Genomic DNA, 18600 nt, shown 5'->3' on the forward strand with positions numbered 1-18600 from the left:
TTAATTATATTTCTTAAAATATCTAAAAATAAGTTAAATCAGACAAGTCGGTGGAGAACCATCAAAGTTCAAGTCGATTTTTCAATAAATGAGAAGAATCAGACTGCGCTGGTACATCTCGATCTGGTACGGGCACGAACAGCTACGTACGGTGCGGTATAAGTTGGTAAGATTTCGGTACATTATGATGTTTTTACCAATCGCTCGGTGCGATGCGGTTTGGGATGCTATAAGTCGGTACGAGGATAATATGAATTGGTTTTTTATTATTTTCTCTTTTTTTAAAATTTATTTGAATTAAAATTAAAATTTTTACTTCTTTTCCTCTTTTTTTAATTAAAATTTATTTTAATTAAATTTAAATTTTTTAATTTTTTAAAATTTAAAATTATATTTTTTTATTTTTTATTTTTTTTATTTTTAAAATTTAAAATTTATATTTTTTATTTTTTTGATATTTAAGCCTATTTTTGAAAACGCCATTTCAAGTGATCGGATATTATGCTTTATGGACATGGATATATAGAATCTCATGTGTCTAATCTGTCTCAAAATTAAAATTTTTATTTTTTTAATTTAAAATTATAATTATAATTTTTTTAAATTTTTTTAAATTTTTTTATTTTTTATGGCTTTTTTTATTTTTTTAAATTTTTTGAGATACTTTTTCTCTTTTTTGGGATATTTTATTAACAAAATTAATTTGAAATAAGAAAAGTAATTTGAAACAGTAATTTTTTTAAATTTAAATAAAAATTATAAATTTTTTTATAATTTAAAATTATAATTATAATTTTTTTATTTTTTACTTTTTTTCTATTTTTATTATATTTTTTTATTTTTTGATATTTTTCTCTTATTTTGAGATATTTTTTAAAAAATTTAATTTGAAATGATATTTTTTTATTTGAGTTAAAATTAAAATTTTTATTTTTTTCAAAATTTAGAAATATAATGCTTATTTTTTTTTGATTTTTTTCTTTTTTTATGTTGTTTTTGATTTTTTTATTTTTTTTGAGGTATTTTTTATTTTAATTTTTTTTAAAATTAATTTGAAATAGGGATATTAATTTTAAATGATGATTTTTATCTGAATCAAAATAAATTTTTTATTTTTTATAAATTTAAAATTATAATTTTATAATTTTATTTTTTTTATTTTTTTTTTTGTAAGTAAATAATTAAAGTCACCATTTGAAATGACGTTTCTGAAAATGCCATTTCAAATGACGATTTAAATTTTTTTTTATCGTCCATGTGGAGGAGAGAGGAGGAGAGAGAGTGGTGACGTGATGATTATAAAATGCCATTTCAAATAGCATTTTATAGATTTATATTATTTTTATAAATAAGTTAAAAAATATATTATTTGGATCAATAATTTTTTTTTAAAATTATTTAGAAAATGATCTCGATAGGATTGTTCGTTAGGTGGGGCTTGGAAGGGGAAGGGCCCACCATTTCGGCTAAAAGGCTGTATCGTGTTGGAGCTACGGAGGCTGCTAGTATAGGTATTGGTCCGTCCTAATGTCTCTCTCTCTCTATCCTCACTCATGCACACGTCAAAGTGCCGCATCGTACGCGCTCGGAGACCATCGTAGCGACCTGGGCAGCGTCTCCCTTTCGCCAAGCGTAAATCCTAGTTGGACCAAATCCACCGAGACGATGGATCAATCCTATCATAAAACAAAATATTAATATAATATATATTTTTATAAAATATTTATTTTATATACATATATAATATCATAAAAAATAATAATGTATGATTCAAATATTTTATATATTTTTAATAAATAAATATATAAAAAATTTTATAAAAATATACATGTAAATAGCTGAAATATTAATATAATTTTATATATTTTAAAAAATTTATATATAAAAAATTATATATATATATATATATTTTTTCAATTTTGCACATGTTGCTACATGATTGAATTTATCTATCAACTAAACGGTGGATACGATTCAACCAAAAAAATAACTTAGTATTTATCAAAAAATATTAAAAAATTATATTCTACATAAAAGATAAAAAATCTGCACCAAGTTTGGAGTTGATCCAACGAACGGAGCTCCATGTGTTTGAATGGATGATGTCGTGGCAGACAGCGTGGCACATGATGAATTTTAAAGTTTAAATTTTATGCATAAAATCTCCATTACAAGTGATGCATGAGTCTGTGTCTTGAAGTCCGCGTACCGCAAACTCATCCTTAAAACTGGAACTCAAAGAGTACATGGTCACCAGTCGTACTCCTATTTAGTTATGTGAACTAATATAGTGGAATTCAGTGGGTGTACCGTATAAATCCGTCCTTTTTCAAGGATCGATGAAGAGTTGCCATCAGCGATAATGATTCACTTTTCACCAAAAAATATGCGAGTTGACAAAGAGCTTTTCCATGATCAAACCACAAAGAATTTCAAAACGAGCTCAAAACCTAATATAGCACCATAATTATTGATGCATCAAGAATTATTGAAAGCAAACTCATATGAGATTATCATGACCATGTATAAATACGAAGCTTAAATTAAATCTAAAACTAATAATTTTTTTAAGTATTTATTTGATTAGGGGTAATTGGATATAGGAAAATAAATATCTTATATCAGATTATCATATTTGGTATGAAAAGAAAATAAGAGAGATGGTAAAATAAATAACGAATCCCACACTTCTTTTATTGAGAGAGAAGATAAAATAAATACCACTAAAAAGATGATGATTTTTTTCATACCAAATTACTGAGTAGAGGTAATCAGAATTTATCATTGCTTGATGAAAATGCATCAACTTTCTCATTAAAATACATTTATGCCTTCTTTTTATATTTCAACCCTGCAACAATCCCCACTAAAAATATAATGCTAGTTGATTGTTTTTCAGTGAATCTGTCTCATAAGATAGACCAAGCACTTCAAGATAGCACGACCCTTGATTATTATTGACCATCTAGTTTCTGATGGTCTCCTAGTGAAAAAAGATAGTCCTTCATCATTTACATATATTAATTAACTCATATAAATATTTTTAGTATTCAAAATGATTTATGTTGTGGTGTAAAAGGAAAGACATCATTAGTCCTATATTGATTACGAGTCAAGATGGACTTTAGTTTATATGGGATAGAACCTTCTCTCTCCCGTGAGATATTTTTTGAAGGACAAAATAGTATGGCTTCATAATATTACGGTCAAAGGCTCCTGACTCGGTACATGAGGTATTATCTGCTCTGACTCATAGGACTCACGATTTTATCCTTCTGGATTTCAATTCAAAAGATGTCTCACAGAGAAGAGAAAGTCTCATCTCCTATAAGCCAGAGTCTTCTTTTACTTATAACTAATGCACGACTAATGATGTCGTCCCTCCATCACCACAACCCCTCAAGTAAGGAAGAGTCTGGGTATGGGCAAGAGGTGTATCATAGTACTACCAGAGGCACATTGGTCTCATGGTAGGTATTAATATTACAGTCAAAGACTCATGACTTGGTATATAAGATATTGTCTACTTTGGGCCATAAGTTTTATAGTTTTGTCCCTCTGTATTTCAATCCAAAAAATGCCTTACGAGAAAGAAAATATCTCATCCCCTACAAGTCAAAGTTCTCTTCAATTCGCAATCAATGTGGGACTAATGATGCCATCTTTCCATCACCGTCCCCTATAAGACGCCATTTAAAGGGCAAAACTATGAGGTCCTATCCATAACGGCTAGAGATCAAAACAGACAATATTTCACATATGCGAAAATAAAGATCGACCCGTTCAAGTCATGAGCCTTTGACTGCAACAATCCATATTGGCAACATTCATGTAAGTGGATTCTAAATCGCCGATAAATCGTCTAAAGAAAAAGCATAACTTGAAATATGTATTCATTGGTATAATTAAAATTTGGCAATATTTTCATATAATATTACATTCAATCAAATATGGTAATCTTTTTTAGTGCCATTCTCCAAAGTAATTTTTCCACCAACTAAATTATATGATAAAATTGATCCCTCTAATTATTTTTTAGATGAATGATTCTCATGAGTCATCAAATTATCATGTAATCTTATATATCTATACCAAATGAACCTTACATTTATTTTCTTACCATTTATGGAAGTTTTAACAAGATTCAATTACATCTCTCCAACCAAAAGTGAATGCCAACATCTCTTGGATATCAATAATCAAACAGCAATTATGATGAAGTTTAAATTAAACACTTGCTTATATTAATGAATGTTCATTTCAAAGACCTAGTTTACCATAATTCTTTGTATTAAAAATTTGAAAATCATCTAAGAGCATGTATAAGGTTATTTTTTGAAGAGCAATACTACAAGGACATTGCAAAAGACAATTTATTGATGCTCTTTAATCAATCCATGTATTAATGTGTGCATCAATTGCCTTCTTCAATCTAGAAAGGAAAACACTGATTTTTATTATTGGTGGTTAGAAGCCCCTTCCAACTTCTGATTGAAGTGCAGATTTAAATTTACTATTTTAAAACTTTTATTTGTGCATATCACTGATCATAAAAAAAGTACAACAAACTTAAAGTATTAAATTATAGGTGTCTATGCGTAAATTTAATTATGATTATTATAATTCTCATGCTTTTCCTATCCATAAGGGATGAATATGGATTTTTTTTTTTTTTTTTTTTTTTTTGTGAATGATAAAATGATAATCCTTGGTGAATACATTGATACATAAACATTTTATTGATCATCGGGTAGGGTATACTATTTTATTGGACATTGTGATTTTTTTAACCATTACTCGATATCATCTGTCAACTAAATTTCAAATATTAGATAAATTATCTTCTTTAATATCACTAATGTTCTATTCTTTAACTTGACCTTTATTGCAAGACTCTCATCTTATATGTATCTTTTGTTCTATTTTCAGATGATATTGCAAATATATAGCATGTTCTTACATATGACTCTCTATCAGATTTTTACGTTAATCACCATAGCATGACCCACCAAGCTTGGATGCCCTATTTTATCTGTCACCGATGAAGAGCACCTACAAGATGAAGTTTTTACAGACCGAAATTATGTCCGACAGGGATCCTCTGATGCTTAAGTCAGAGAGAGAGTTGATGAACAGCAGATAAAGAGAATTTGAAATGACAGTCTTCGTTCAGAATTATCTTATCTGTGCTGTTCGTTTACCTCCCTTTTATAGATGATTCTGATGTAACCGTCGAATACGTGGTCCCGCTTTTTATGACACTAAATTATCGGATCATAATCATGGAGTTAATAGGTTATTTATTTTCACTAATGATCGTAACACGTAGTTGATAACCGTTCATAACGGTTAGGATGTATTGAAAAGATAGACCGGCTATATGTCGGTGATACTGATAAGTCGGTAGTAGATCTGAATGAGTATCGGTCAGTAACTCTGATATACTGATGGTCTTCGATCGAAAGCTAATCAATTTGTCAGTATTACGGATATATAGTCGGCCTATCTTCTCAACACACCCTAACCGTTATGAACGGTTATCGACTACGTGTCATGACCATTAGTGAGAATAAACAATCCATTAACTCCATGATTATGGCTTGATAATTTAGCATCATAAAAAGCGGAACCATGTATTCGACGGTTACATCAGAATTATTTATAAAAAGATGGTAAACGAACAGCACGGGTAAGATAATTCTGGACGAAGACTCTGCCATTTCAAATTCTCTTTATCTGCTGTTCATCAACTTCCTCTCTGACTTAAGCATCGGAGAGTCTCCGTCGGACATAATTTCGATCTGTGAGGACTTTGTCTTGCAGGTGCTCTTCACTGACGACGGATACAACAGGAGATTAACCGCAACATTTATCTTCGACCATTTATGTTTCAGGAAAAGCATGTTTTCGTTCACTATTCCATCCTCTACTATACTCCTAACTATGGTGATTGTTTGGATCGTATATATGAGAATCCGTGTGGATATATATTTAATAAAATATTGATAACACAATATGTAGATCTTTAATTCTTAGATAAGATTAAAGAATTCAAATAATATTCATCTTATTTTTTTTCCTTGAGATTTGATTGTTATGAATAGTCTGACAGCAATTCTGACTTATAATCTATATGAGTTAGTGGATATTGCAACATGAGTTCATTATGATTGATTGTGAGCTAATTATAATTAATTATAATTAGATTTGATTGAATATGGATTCCCAACTTGGTCAGAATGATTTGAACGAGGGCTCAGATATACGCGCATGAATATTTAGTCTTGTTTACATGCAGTTTCGGATTTTTGATACGATCCTTTTCAATCAGAAAAACTCGAGTGGAAGGGCAAGCCATTATTTGGGCACCGGGCGTTAACTTTTTTTCTTTTTTCAAAGAGCCATTATTCAGGGCCCATAAGCAAGCCAACTAACTGATCCCACGTGTAGTGCACGTGTCCAGCCCTTTTTACTCCCGCGTCACTGTAGCTGCAGCTGCTGCCACTGGCTCCGCGGGAGGTCTAGAAATATTTAATTAGCGTGCGAATATCACTATTAGCTAAATTATATCTTTTTCTGAGGTCCGAGGACCTCCTCGCGTGGAAGTGGGTGGAAGGGACGACTTTGTTTTTTTTATAATTTTTTTTTTTTTCTCACAGCTCTGTCCTTTTCCCAGTCTCTCTCTTCTCACCCCTTTGACATTGCCCAAAAGTCAAGTGGGAAACCCGAAACCAGTTTCCGGCCTTTGAAAAACGATGCCCACCTTCACCTCCATCTCCAACCAAACCCCTCTCTTCGCTCTTTTACCCCTTCCTCTATAAATTCCAAAACCACTTCGCTCCCTCTCCTCCCCTCTCTTTCTCTCTCTCCAAAAAAGTCAGCGCCGCTCCGTCCTCCCTCTGCCGCTCCGACCTCTTCTCTCTTTGTTGCCGCTGCTTTCGTCCCGGAAAAGGCTACATAGCTCGAGTCCGGAGTTCAGATCTCGGGCCAAGCGCGAGTCTCGAGGCACAGTTTTTTCTTGGTTTGAGTTGGTTTGTTCTCCGCGGTGGCGATGGACGACGACAACTGGGATCTCTACGCGATAGTGCGGAGTTGCCGGTTTGCGGGTCCGCCGGCGACGACGGACCTCTGCTCTTCCTCCCCTCCGTTCTCGGGCCTCAAGGCGGAGGAGGAGGCATGGCCGGCAGAGGGAGGAGATGCCGGCGGCGGCGGCCTCCCCTTGTTTTTCCCGGATATGTTGGAGACCCAGAGCGTTCTCCAGGAGCTGGAGGAGCTCTGCAAGCCCTTCTTCCCCAAAGCCCAGCAGCAATCGCAGCAGAGCGGCCCTTCCTCGCCTCCGTCGTCCGCCGTGGGGGCCCCCCAGCACAGCAGGCAGCCCCACCGCCCCTTATCCCAGATTCCCCGCACGAAAAGAAGGTAAGTGCGCCATCCACCCATTTCCTTCTATTCCCTTCTAATGAAAAGCCAATCGTTTACAAAAGAAAAATTGGATCTTTGGCTAAAAAAGAGAAAAAATGGGATCTTGATGTGAATACCAGGAAGAACCCGCAGAAGAGGGTGGTGTGCCATGTCCCTGCCGACGGTCTCTCCTCCGATATGTGGGCCTGGCGGAAGTATGGCCAGAAACCCATAAAGGGCTCCCCTTACCCTCGGTTAGTGATCCATCTGTTCCTCTTGGTTCTTCTTCTAGTTATTTTTGGCTCCCAAAGATAAGAAAAGAGCCAACTTTTTCCGTTGGTTCTCTTGAAACAGGGGATACTATAGGTGTAGCAGCTCCAAAGGCTGCTTAGCCCGGAAGCAGGTGGAGCGCAGCCGGACGGACCCGGCCATGTTCATCATCACCTACACCGCCGAGCACAACCACCCGTTGCCCACCCACCGCAACTCCCTCGCCGGCAGCACCCGCCACAAGCTCTCCCCTCCCGCCGCCTCCTCCACCACCCAGCCTCCCACCACCAGCGGCGGAGCCAGCGATGGCGAGAACCTCCGTCCCGTCAATCCATCCTCAAGTCCACCTTCGTCCTCCACCACCGCGGGCCTCTCCCCCACCACCCCGCTCACGGCCTCTATGGAGGACGAGCTCCTCCGCCGCGGCAGCCGGCCACGCAAGGGGCCGGACGGCGACGAGGTAGACGACGACGAGGAAGAGGAGGAGGAGGAAGAGGGAATGCTACTGGTGGAAGACATGGAAGTGATGGGCGAAGATGACTTGCTCTTCATGGGATTGGATGAGTCTTCCGGCGCCCCGGCCACCTCCGCAGCCGCATCCACGGCGGCGATGGCGGCCGTCGCCTCCGCCTTCCTCGACGATGACAGTGCCTTCGGGGAGCAGTTCCTCCCTCCGCCCTGGCTGTCCAACAGCAACAACAACGCGGCGGCCGCCGCCGGCGGGAGCTGACGACAGCCCGCTGCTGCTGCCATCAGACAGCATACAGAAAGATAGAAAGAGACTGGAAGAAAGCATCTGATCCGTCCATTCCTGTCCCTATTTTTTTTTAATAATTAATTACACTATATACGCAAAAAAGAAAAAGTAGAAAATTAGGCCAAGGTTCTACCGTTCCATGTTCTCTCTCTTTTGCTCTCCGAGAGCTAGGGCCTAGTGATGGCAATGCTTGTAATTTTGCTGACTTGTTCTTTTTATAAATTTGGTTCTATGTAACATGTGTTCCCTGATGATTCGGTTGCTCTTTGTTTCTGGTCTTTTTTCTTTGTTCGGTCGTAATTTAGTTTGATTTTTTATTTGAGGTTCACCTTGTTGGCCGTCAACGCGGATTTTGGTAGAAGGTTATTGCTTTTTGGACTATTTCCCATTGCTTTCTTGGTCTCTTACAGGATGGCACAGGGCTCAGCGCGGTCTATGAAACCCTATTCTTGTATTTTCTCGCAAAGATTACGTAAATTATTTTAATTGACTTGGGGTTTAAATATATAGAAAAAAGTTTTTGGACTGGCAAGGCAAAAGTTGTCGATTTGGGCCGCACCCACCAAGGACCACATGGGAATGGCCTCGTGTTGCCACGTAGCGATTGGGATGGATGGATGGGGACCCGTTGGGTGTCGGCACGGCATACCGTTTTTTTTTTTTTTTTTTTTGGTAGAACATACGGTTTTCTTTTTGCCAATGGCGCCGTTAACAGTTTGGCGTTATCATCCACTTATTAATTAGGAGATGACTAATCGTGATTATAAATATTTTGGTTATCCTAATACAGCTGTACCCCTCGTAACTAAGATTCGATTAGACGTGGTTATATGACCGTTAACATAATTTAAAAGATCCACTTGCGGGGTGCACAGCAACGGTTAGTAGTAGTTGAATAATTTGATGCGAAATATGCTTGCATTAAATGATGCACGCCGATCTCTCTCTTAGATCTACTCAAATCTCCATTCTCTGCAACAATTTCACAAAAAAATCATTCTCTAAATCACCATTCCACAAGTTTAAATAATGTAATTTATCTAGAATTACACTCAAGCAAAAATTCCACAATTCCACTCTAATTCTTGTATCATCTATGTATGACACGACTTTCATGCTAGACTCATCGCCGCCGGCAAAATGGCATCCACATTCTTTAATGTTCCCGACCAAAGATCACAAATATGATGTATTTTCGCCTTAGATTCTCATGTTATGTTATTATGTTAACATGAGGACCTAGCCTGGCTGCTCAAGCCTGGCCAAAAGATTCAGCAAAACCATGTGAATCACCGGAGCAAAAAAGAATAAAGAATACGTCGAACTGATATTTACTAAGATGCAGGTTAAGAACTAAAATGTGGAATGCGAGGAGAAAATTCTCAATTCCTATTTATCTGAAGATTTCATTTAAAAAAATTCAAATTTATATTTTCTCTTTTCTCTTATATTATCAATACAAAAAAGATACAACTCGTTAGTTCATGGACAATGGTCTCCCCCTTTCTTTAATCCTTAGTAATTAAATAGGCTTTCTTTGTTATTTTACTCATTTTTGGCCGAAAGAAATGCAAATACACTGGCTAAATCAGAGGATTTATTTATCAACTCGTTGAAATGATACCAAAAACACTATAATTATTTCAATGATCATGATCTTACTCTCATGCATTGCGCATGTGGAATGCTAACACACGTACTGGGTGTATGGGATGCCTTCCATGCGACCATGCATCACATAAGAATGCCATAAGAGTTGGCGTTATTCCCATTTGCTTGTTTTTACCATACGTGCATCTCATGCGTAACAGAATTGTTTGCTTACTGCCGCGGCGTGTTGTTTAACAACCCTTTTGAGCACTGGGCTTAAGAAACTTGCTGGAAGCCCATGTCCACGTGCTTCCTCGTGCGTTTTTGACAGGCTTTCAGTTGACAATCCAAGTTGCAACTAGAAACCACGCACGTTTCGGACAACTCCAGTATCAAATGGGAGTTAACTCACGCACCATGCGAACATATGGTTCCCATTTCTTAAAAATAGACAGCTTTGAAACACCGTTGGCAAGAATTTTCAAGTCCAGGCCATAACCATATGAGAGTTGGATCCAGAACCAGTTTATCAACTATTACATGATTGTATACTATGAATAGGCACAAAGCATCTACAAATACTATGTTCGGCAATTGTTTAATTTATGAAGCCACATTACCAAAATGTAGGATAGAAATAGTATGTGAGATGCGTACGATGCCCAAAGAGTATTAAACTGTTCAAAGTTGATGTGAATTGCCAACAATGAGGTGAAGTTACTGGTGCTAAGAGGTAGCAAATGAAGCAGGTGTCACCATTACGTCGAGCATCCTGTGCTATGGAATTCGTCCCCATGTTACTTGCCAGGCATGCGTCGACTAGATATTCTTATATCATTGATCTGCATCAGTGTGTTCATAGCTCGTATAAACTAATATGATAGATGTAGGAGTTTCGGATGATTATGTGGTTCTTTTGCTTGCTTTCACAAGCGAAAGCTTATCTAATATTCTCCTCAAGAAAGCAGAATACTCAATTCGGCTTGACAGGGCTGATACAAAAGAATCACATGCAGACAAAGAATTGTCTTGACCCAACTGCCAACCGGGAAGCCGACACGATATATTGCGTTATTGATTTCACAATTGACAATTTGCTCCATCCCATTCATTCCTCAAAGGCTGAGACTGCAACACTTGAATGCCGCGTTGGCCCCTAAAGTTATTGGCTACATCTCTCTGGTGTCGGCCACTTCTATAGCTGTCAATGTTGGATCAAAGAATTTTAGTTAGGTTGATCATCTCCAGTTACAAATCCTTGGCCTTATCTTTTGGACAATGGACATACTTCCTCATCTATGTTATATGATGTCGACTTTTATATTTTGCTATCTTAAAAAGCAAAAGAAGTGGAGAAAAAGGCATGTAGACACGAGGTGGCAGTAGAAGCAAATCATCTTATGACTTGCAAACGAGGCAATTTTGGACATCTTCGACCTGGACCAAGAAGCTACATTTTGAGGACCAACTCACGTCTTTTAGAATGCGAGCAATGCCGCAGATTGGATTGTATCCTCTATTGCCGAGCATACCAAAAATTAGATTTGGCATCAAGATGATGCTTGCCTCCGGATTCTTTGGGATATTTTGTATTGTAATTTTTTAGATTATACTCACACTAAAACCCCCCCCCCCCATCAAAGCATCGTCTCCTAACTTGTGTCATCACATCTTTTGCCAATAGCCCCCGCTAGATTGGAGCTTCTCCATCTTTGATCTTCAGATCTACGAACCTAAGCTATTTCTTCTTCTCAAGTCAAGCATATCCTTGTTCAAGGAATGCTCCCCTATTGTGGAAAAACTGCAGACAGTATTATGACGGCTAAGAATTTGATTGAGGACCAGAACCTCTTCAAGTCAAGCAGCAAAGATTATATGGACGACAACCTCTTTGCTTGACAACAAATATTGTCAACTCAACCATCAGTGCTAGGAAGTTACATGGACTTCCACTGGAAGCGGATGAAGAGGTCCATCAACAAGAGCATCAATTATGAGGACCACTTCGATCCCAGGTCAAATCTATGGAGATGCAACATAACCGCACGCTTTATAGGCAAAACAGTCGGCAAAATTTTGGAGAAGACTAACATTTACACAAAGAATATTAAATAGAATTCATCCTTTATGATGATCCCTGAACCCCAAGGGCATGAAGATGAGCCAGACACCCATCTCTATCCAATAGAGCACGATGTTCTTCCTCGAGAAATTTTGGCATCTAGCTAGCCCACACAAGCTGGTTGCTGCCTCTCTCTCATAACCAAATCTTCTAAAAACACCGATTCTGCTTCATGTAATTAAAACTTGGTCCTTCATCATCTTAAATCTTCTTGGGGGGAGAAAACAAAAGAATACATGCTAGAAAAAAGAATCCTGCGAGCCATACAAAAGATGTGATAATAGAGATGGCAGATAGTGATAATATTGTCTAGACTATAATCAAACAGCTCCCAAAAGAACACATGCACCTACTTGGATGTCCTACCCCCTGGAAAAATGCCAAAACAAAGCACACATACGACATGCTCTAAAACCAGAGTCTTGTACTTATTGGGAGTAAGAGAAACATGCTCAAGCCAGATATAAATTTAAGTGATTAAACATCTTGTAGTGTAAAAATAAAGAACGTTATGCCAAAAGGATCTGTGTCCATTTCCATTCTGCAAGGCGCGCAGCTTTTTCTTGGAAAAATGTTTGCTAAACCATCCTTACCGAGGAAAAGAAAATGGAAATGTAGGATAAAACTATCAGAGAGAACTGGCTGTTGAACGCAAAATCCACGCTCAGCATGTGCCTTCCGATGGTCTCCCGGCTGTCTCAACATTCTCAGCAGCAGCAGCTGCTGCTGTGGCAGCCTCATTCAAGCCCATCTTTTGCAGCTCATTCAGAAACCCATCAACATCATTTGCACTTATTCTGTAAGGTGTGTGAGCTGCACCTGGAAATGATCGGTTTTCGACTTCTTTTTTGTACTCTGATAAAGCCTTGTTGATGGCGTCCCCCACATGTGCAAATTGTTTGCAGAATTTAGGAGTAACCTGCCACATGGTTCAGAACATATGCACACATTTAAAGATCCCTTTGGATTGTGAAGAACAAGAATGGGGTCTAGCACTAACCTTAGCATGGTGAGGGTGTTGTAACATGCCCAGCAAGTCATGGTAAACTAGCACCTGTATAGAATTAACATAATTGATGTAAATATGATGTTAAAATATGTTCTTAAAGCTCAGCAGACAGAGGAGCAGCAGAAGGAGGAGGATGGGAATTCCTTCAGTATTCAAAAATACAACCAAAAAATAAGTTTAAAACAAGGTTAAGTTTACACATTAGAAAGACTATGAACCAAAATGTTTTCACTGTTATGGTTTGTGGTCACATGGTACATTGTAAATCTCAATAATGTCATTAAATGAGATCATAGACATCTTCAGTTTCCTTGTCAACACAACCTTTCCAAATCCTTCCCCACAACCTTCATCTATAGTTGAAGTCCTCATCCTTTTACCCTCATCCTTTCACATGATTTCACATCTCATAGTACCAAGATAGTTTTTCTTTTTAGAGAAACTAGTAGCAGATATTGCAGCAGGGCTTGTACATCAATAGCAATAACAAATTGCCAGTTTTCCTGCTTTTAATTATTTTTTTCCAAGCATCCAACAGAATTAAAAAAGAGTTTCAGTTGAAACTCATATAGCTCATGGTAGCTGTAAGAAACCAACAAGTGAGCTGCCACTCTCTAAATTAACAATAGGTGCTAGCACTTAGCACAAAACAGCAGGCTAATGATTGAACTAACTGAGACCCAACACATAAGCAATAAGGCTGCAATACACATAAGAAAAAGAAACTTTAAGAGCTTTGTTTGATTTTTAGAGATCAGTTTACTTGTCATGAAAGTAAATAGAGCAGAAAAAGAAAAATGGAGTTATACCCCACAAAGAACAATTACTGATGTGATCAGAAAGTGGTCCCAAAAGCCTAACTGAATGGGCCCTCAATAACATTTTGTCCTAGACAGGCCCATGAAGACTCACAAATATTCCAGATCACAAATTTTATAGAGCTATCAATTGTTATCAGCTGATTCTCTCAATATAGACCCAAGCATTCTGATAATATATTCTGATCACGAAAACCATCAGCACATTAGCCGTTAGGTCTCCTTGATAACATCGTTCTTTCATAAGAGTCTCAAAAGGTTGAATGTCATTGCCTTAAATTTAAGCATAGTCTTTAGTTCCCTGACCTTACTAAATTCCTTATAAAGGGAACTTTTCTAGTCTACAGATTCCGCTTATCAATTGAAGTACTCCAATATAGATTTGAAATCTAACATTCGACTAAAAATAAATTCTTTCTTCACAAAATAGGCAACAAGAAAGAGCTCCAGATCCTATGATAATTCAGATCCTATGATAATGATTCCCCTTATGACACAAAAACATCTAAGGCAAAGTGTTTTATGGACTAGGAGTGCCTTATTAGGCATTGATTATAACCCCTATCTAGCTCTTGCATCTTTTAAGATATTTGGTTTTGCAGATAGGACCATTGCCCCCTCTTGTACATAATAACATGTTCTTTTATATTTCATCATTTTTGTCTTTTATATTTCTCCATTTTTCCATCTTGTTCATTTCAAAAATCCTAAACTTCATGTCACCATGTTTTGCTTTTCAGTTTGTTATCCATGCAATTATATTACTCATGTTAGTTGTTTCCAAATGTATTAGCAAATGTCAAAGTAGTTAAGTAGCACTACCTTTTTGGTTAATCAAAACATATTTCTCCAGCAATTACATCACTTGAATCAGATCAAGTTTGGTTCACCATGCTCTAGGAAGTCAAAGCTTTCAATTTACTTGCCTGCAATTCCTATTTCTGGAATGTTTTGCACCATGATCATCTCATACTCTCCATATTAAGATGGTGTTTCTTACACATAAATCTTACCATATCAAACAACTCTATTAAAAGAGTTGGGGAAATTAAGATTGCCAGTAACCACCCTCAAGAAAAATAATTCACCATTCAAGTACAATAAGCCAATCATGCAACAAATAAACTGCCACAAGCAACACATTATGGATTCTACCCTCATCTATAAATACACCACCAAGCAATCTAACAACAGAATGGCCATTCTTTCTATTCCTTAAGACCCTTCAATGCTAGAACTAGTTGGACATATATATCGTACATCACAAATGACAAAATTAATACCCAAGCTCTTTGGTAATGTTGGAACTCTTTCATGTCTGCTAGCATATCATTTCTAGTTATATATTATACTAAAGTTATGAAGTATTAATCCAACAAATATTGCAACTCGTTAGCACTACCATCAAGGTACGCCATCTCAGTACCAATACCATTCTATTACAGTGTTAGTACATGGTACAGTACGAGATCACAAAGCATACCCAGTGTCAGTATAGTATGAGACTATATATCAATTAAGTACCAATATGATACTGTACATCCAGTATAGGATGGTACTAACCGGTACGACGAACCTTGATTGCCATTTCTAATCAAGTGCTATAAGCTATGTAACATTGTCAACCATAGTGATCTTACAATAATGTTCTTCATACAATGATCAAATGGCACTTTTAGTACATCTCCAATTTTCTTGGCCTCCACCAGGTTGCACTCTCCTGGACATTTCCTTGCTATCCTCCTTTCTGTACTTAATTATATTTAGATAATGGAAGTTGCTGATAAGATAATGTGGTATCAACCAATTGCTTAAATAAAAAAGATGGTGGATTTGCATCAAGTGGACAAATTGTTCCAACTAAATCATTAAATAATTCCTCATTCTAACATTCTCTTTGCCCATGGTCAAATAAATGAGGCAATCTTTGACTCTCAGGCAACCACGGACAACACAAATTTAGAATCTCTTAGATAGTCGGGGAAAATCAAATGGAACTAGCAATCATTTACTACCTATCTCCTGCCTTTTTCATTCAGCAAATGAATTAGGCAAGTCTGATCAAACAATTCTACAAACAATTTAAAGAATCAATACTTACTTCCCAAATCAAATGCAAAAGGAAATATCAGGGCACAGTCACTGGATTCTACACATCCTAATGTTAACAATATCTATAAATGTGTGACAGTCCTCCGGTCATAACTATGCTAGATTCTCTTGGCCTTATCTATGTTAAGGAGACATAAAGGATAGATGCTTCTCCTGCAGAAATTCCAGATGCAGTTGGTCTTCTTTTGCTTAATTTTAAAACGAAATTAAAAGGATTTCTTACAGCAGTTCAGCCAAGAAACTCGGGGACAGTTGGGGATCGATGAACAAACCTGACCACTGCAGAACGGCCCGGCCCCAATACCAATGGTTGGAATCTGGAGGGCAGAAGTAGCTGCAGCCGCCACCGGTGCCGGCACACACTCCAAGACAACCGAAAAGCATCCAGCCTCCTGCAAGGCGAGCGCAGTCTCCACAACCTGCACCACAGCTTTCCAGTTACCTATCAAAGCCATTCAAAATCACCATCCAAGTGGCGAAAAGGAGAGACCTTGACAGCACTGGTGACCGTCTTGCCCTGGGGCCTGAAGCCGCCGAGCACGCTGATGGCCTGCGGAGTTAGACCGACGTGCCCCATGACCGCAATCCCGGCCTCGACGATCGCCTTGGCCGCCGTGATTCTAGAGGGGGCGCCCCCTTCCAGCTTGATGGCGTCCATCCCACCTTCCTTGAGGAACCTCACCGCCATGTCCACCGCCTGCCCTGCCATCAATCCAAGAAACATTAACAAGAAACGAGATATATATATAAAAAAAAAAGGCTTTTTTTTTTTCTTTCAGACAGGGAGAGAGAAAGGGGTAAAGACCTGGGAGGATGAGGACTCGTAGGACCCGAAGGGGAGGTCGCCGACTAGGAGGGGCCGGGAGGCGCCGCGGGCGACGGCGCGGCAGTGGACGAGCATCTGATCGATGGAGATGGGGAGGGTGGTGTCGTGGCCGTGGACGACCATGGCGGCGGAGTCGCCGACAAGGCAGACGTCGATGCCGGCGGAGTCGATGTGGACCGCGGAGGGGTAGTCGTAGGCGGTGACCACGGTGATGGGCTCGCCACGCCGGTGCTTCTGCCGAAGGTGGGTCAACGTCACCCGCCGGCTCGGGCTCTGCGGCTTCGGGCCGCCGTACACCGTGCTCTCCGGCATGTTGCTCATCAGCCGCCTCGCCACCTGCCGCAGCATCCTTCTATTCTTGGTTTGCACGTCCTCTCCTCCCTCGATGCTTCTTGGCGGCGCAGACAAGGGGGAATTTTGGATCGAGAGATACCGGAGCCGGGGAGATCCTGCTTGATTTGGAATCGGCCACTTTCATGGGTAATTTTGACACGTTGCAAGCAAGTGTACACGTGCAAAGCTCCCCGCGCGCTACGACAAACAACAATATATATATTTTTTGTTATATTACTGCTAAAAATTATTGGTTATTCTATTACATATTTGTTGAGGGGAAGATTTGCCGAATACCGTGAAAGTTGGTTTTATCGGAGGTTTATTTCATGAGACCCGGTTTAAGATGAAAATATTATAAAGTTTGACAAAAATATTATATGCAGTTCATATTTTTAAGCTTCAAAAAGATGAAAACATGTTATGTTGATAAGTGATAACACTAAAGTTCTATAAACTGAAAACTATATGACAAGTATAATTAGCAAAAGAGTTGTCTTTATCCCAAAATATATCAAGTAGATTAATTGATAATAGGCTATAAATATATCACAACATTTAGCCATGTCTGATTCCCGCGTACTATACAAACTGATATATAGAGCATGATGCGCTCTATGGGTCATTTATTTCGCAAACAAACCTCCTTTTATTTGGAAAGATCTCTTTTCTTGAACCTTAATTTTCTTTTGCAACCTCATTATTTTTAAAATTTTAATTATCAATAGATGAAAAATTTTGAAAAAAAAATTATAGATGTAGTGTCATCATCTAATTTGATAAAATAATTTATTTAAAAATACTTATAAGAGAATGCCCATTCTTAAGGGTACGGAGTTGATCATATGGTATGATGATATAGATCATAATCTCGTATAAGTATGGGAGCCATTGTAATTATAGAAAGAATTTTGCTTATCAATTTATTCTGTACTTTATTTATTACTCAAAATATAAATTATGATATATATGATACAATCTAGATTTGACAATCATTAAAATTACACCTACTAGCTCGATCAATCAATAATTGTGTGAGACATGGCATGCAAAAATCAATAGCCGTTCAAATCTTCGAACAAATAGCATCAATAGTTATAATTCAGCATGATCTCCACACATCGTGTAAGAAAGAGTGTAACTACTCAAAGCAGAAGAAAAAAAAGAATATAATTGTTCATCTGAAGATCACAAGACCAAATTGTGATAGAATCTTATCCTTCTCTCCATATAAACCAAATTAAAGAATCCTAAGTAGGAGACTTTTTATCTCGCTCTTATCTTGGTGCTTTCTATCTTAGATCTCTTCTATCTTACCAAAACTCTATCTTAACTTAAGCATTGAAGGATTTTTCTATTGTATAC

General features: G+C 37.8%; 2 protein-coding genes across 2 annotated transcripts; one reads left to right on the plus strand and one right to left on the minus strand.

Annotated features, from left to right (window-relative positions):
* Positions 1-6818: 6818 nt before the first annotated feature.
* Positions 6819-8662, plus strand: LOC105040793 (probable WRKY transcription factor 29). Its single transcript, XM_010917488.4, has 3 exons — positions 6819-7416; positions 7539-7652; positions 7753-8662. The coding sequence occupies exons 1-3, from the start codon at positions 7052-7054 to the stop codon at positions 8396-8398; spliced, it is 1125 nt and encodes a 374-aa protein (XP_010915790.1). The 5' UTR covers positions 6819-7051; the 3' UTR covers positions 8399-8662.
* Positions 8663-12537: 3875 nt separating this feature from the next.
* LOC105040792 (3-methyl-2-oxobutanoate hydroxymethyltransferase 1, mitochondrial) lies at positions 12538-17359 on the minus strand. Its single transcript, XM_010917487.4, has 5 exons — positions 16882-17359; positions 16567-16773; positions 16349-16495; positions 13138-13191; positions 12538-13056 (listed from the first exon to the last, which is right to left on the minus strand). Exons 1-5 carry the CDS (start codon positions 17248-17250, stop codon positions 12802-12804), a joined length of 1032 nt encoding a protein of 343 aa, XP_010915789.1. The 5' UTR covers positions 17251-17359; the 3' UTR covers positions 12538-12801.
* Between the last annotated feature and the right edge of the window lie 1241 nt (positions 17360-18600).

Source organism: Elaeis guineensis, chromosome 3 (assembly GCF_000442705.2).
Source record: "Elaeis guineensis isolate ETL-2024a chromosome 3, EG11, whole genome shotgun sequence".
NCBI lineage: Eukaryota > Viridiplantae > Streptophyta > Magnoliopsida > Arecales > Arecaceae > Elaeis > Elaeis guineensis.

Excerpts from the sequence above, each read along its gene's own strand:
- LOC105040793 (XM_010917488.4), top strand. The coding sequence starts at position 7,052 with ATGGACGACGACAACTGGGATCTCTACGCGATAGTGCGGAGTTGCCGG. Across the intron at positions 7,417-7,538 it reads ATTCCCCGCACGAAAAGAAG|GAAGAACCCGCAGAAGAGGG; the intron begins GTAAGTGCGCCA and ends TGTGAATACCAG. Across the intron at positions 7,653-7,752 it reads AAGGGCTCCCCTTACCCTCG|GGGATACTATAGGTGTAGCA; the intron begins GTTAGTGATCCA and ends CTCTTGAAACAG.
- LOC105040792 (XM_010917487.4), bottom strand. The coding sequence starts at position 17,250 with ATGCTGCGGCAGGTGGCGAGGCGGCTGATGAGCAACATGCCGGAGAGC. Across the intron at positions 16,774-16,881 it reads ACGAGTCCTCATCCTCCCAG|GCGGTGGACATGGCGGTGAG; the intron begins GTCTTTACCCCT and ends ATGGCAGGGCAG. Across the intron at positions 16,496-16,566 it reads CGGTCACCAGTGCTGTCAAG|GTTGTGGAGACTGCGCTCGC; the intron begins GTCTCTCCTTTT and ends GCTGTGGTGCAG.